This window comes from Austrofundulus limnaeus, unplaced genomic scaffold (assembly GCF_001266775.1).
Source record: "Austrofundulus limnaeus strain Quisiro unplaced genomic scaffold, Austrofundulus_limnaeus-1.0 Scaffold440, whole genome shotgun sequence".
NCBI lineage: Eukaryota > Metazoa > Chordata > Actinopteri > Cyprinodontiformes > Rivulidae > Austrofundulus > Austrofundulus limnaeus.
Window position 1 is genome coordinate 313,807 of NW_013952842.1, and position 2,106 is coordinate 315,912.

Sequence of the window (2,106 nt, forward strand, 5' to 3'; positions counted from 1 at the left end):
GTGTGAGTCTGTGTGTCTCTGTGTGTGAGTCTGTGTGTCTCTGTGTGTGAGTCTGTGTGTCTCTGTGTGTGAGTCTGTGTGTCTCTGTGTGTGAGTCTGTGTGTCTCTGTGTGTGCTGAACCGGGTACTGGGACCGTGTGAGTCCTGGAGGAGTGGCTACAACTCACAGAAACCTTCAGCCACTCCCCACAGGAAGGAGCAGAACTCTGGTCCCGCTCAGAATTTCACCTGAGGGCTTCTCAGATCCAGGTCTGGACCTGATCCAGGTCACACCTGTGAGGCGCCACAAAGATGGCCGCCTGCGGCTCTGAGCAGCACTAATGACTGACAGCTGAGTGACGACCCGAACTGAACAATCAGGTCCAAGTTCAGAACCAGAACACAAACCATGGACCGGTTCCACCGGGTCCTGACAGGAGACAAATATTTACTGACAGAAGGGGGCGTGGCCAGAGGCTGAAAACAACTGCTGCAGAATAAATACATTTAATTAATTAATTAATTAAATCTGAAGTCAAGATTTCTTTAAATCAAACTGAGTTTCTGCAGGAGGACCAGGTTCAGGAGGACCAGGTTCAGGACCAGGTTCAGGACCAGGTTCAGGACCAGGTTCAGGACCAGGTCTCTGCAGAGTTTATGATGCAGCTGCAGCACCATCATGTGGCCAAAGAAAGAAGCAAAAGTTTCTAAAGGCCCAAACAAAAACATTTATTAAACTGAAATGTTTTCACAATAAAAGTTTGTTATAAATATAAAAATAAAGCTTCAACAATAGAGCTGCTCTGCTGACACTTTATTTTATTTTGAAAAGAAGACTTGTTAAACTGCTGAGTCATGATTAGAACAAAGTGCAGACAGGTCYTCTGCTCAGTAGAAGCCGGAGTCCTGAGCGGCCCAGTTTGGAGTCTGACAACAGAAAACAGAAWGTATTTACAAACAAACAAAGAAACAAACAAACAAACAAACACTGAGCTCACCTCGTTCCTGCTGCTGTGAGCCACCTTCTTCTCGATGTTCATGGCCAACATCTGGCTGCGGAAAGATAAACTCTTGGTTTTCTCGATCACCTGCTGGTACGGTGACACGGCGTTGTTTCCCATCACAACGTGACCCTGAGGAGGAAGTCAGGGACAGGAAGTTCAGTCCTACTTCCTGTCTGCTCTGAGGGACGTCTGAACGGGCCTGAGCCTGACCCGAAACCAAGAAAACAAAGAAAAATAAACTCACCAGTTTGGAGTCGATCTTGGCGTCCAGTCTGGCGTTCCGGATCAGGTTGACGATCCAACGCTCCGCCTCCTCCGGCGTCATGTTCAGTTTATCTGCCAGCATGCTGAGACAACACAAACATCACTTTGTTTACAACAAACAAGGAGCTGCTGCTCTCACTCTGTACCGCCCCCTGCTGGTGAGTCTGCAGAACGATCAATTTATTTATTAGGGCTGGACGATCGGTCAACTGATAATATATCTACATGTTTACCAGCACGGCGCTGAGTCTGCTTCTTTATTTTGATCCGTTTGGTCAACCTGCTCCCCGTCCTGCCCGACCCGCGCAACCTTCAAGTGTCGTCGGAATAAACAACTTTCTAACTAGAACAATAATTAAAATACTCTGTGCTGAAAAACAACCAGTCATTTTTATAATTATTAATATTATTTTACCAATTAACCCTGTATGTTACACAATTATAAACATCTGAACAACTACTCTGTTACCTCCTGAATGCAGCACAAAGTCCGTTCTGCTAAAATGCTAACAACAACAACAAGCTAGCTTCATGAACTCATTGGGACTTAAATCATTGCTGAGGCTTTGGACAAATCCAACAAAATAAGAAGAGAGGACGCAGATCTCAAGAATTTAACAATGGAGCTTGACAAGCAGCCGTTCATCCTCACTAAAGACTGAAGCTTTTACCACCATTAGCCACGGTTTGTCACCGTTAGCCACGGTTTGTCACCGTTAGCCACGGTTTGTCACCGTTAGCCACGGTTTGTCACCGTTAGCCACGGTTTGCCACCGTTCGTCACCGTTAGCCACAGTTTACCACCGTTGGCCACGGTTTGCCACCGTTGGCCACGGTTTGTCACCGTTAGCCACGGTTT

The 2,106-nt window shown here is 46.5% G+C and overlaps 1 protein-coding gene across 1 annotated transcript in view; it reads right to left on the reverse strand.

Annotated features, from left to right (window-relative positions):
* Window positions 1-778: 778 nt before the first annotated feature.
* The window catches only part of eif3eb (eukaryotic translation initiation factor 3, subunit E, b), a gene marked incomplete in the record, with an annotated part of 6,882 nt that continues 5,554 nt past the window's right edge, over window positions 779-2,106 (reverse strand). The window contains 3 exon segments of the mRNA XM_014024817.1: window positions 779-906; window positions 978-1,112; window positions 1,228-1,330. Coding sequence (XP_013880271.1) covers window positions 868-906; window positions 978-1,112; window positions 1,228-1,330 — 277 coding nt within the window.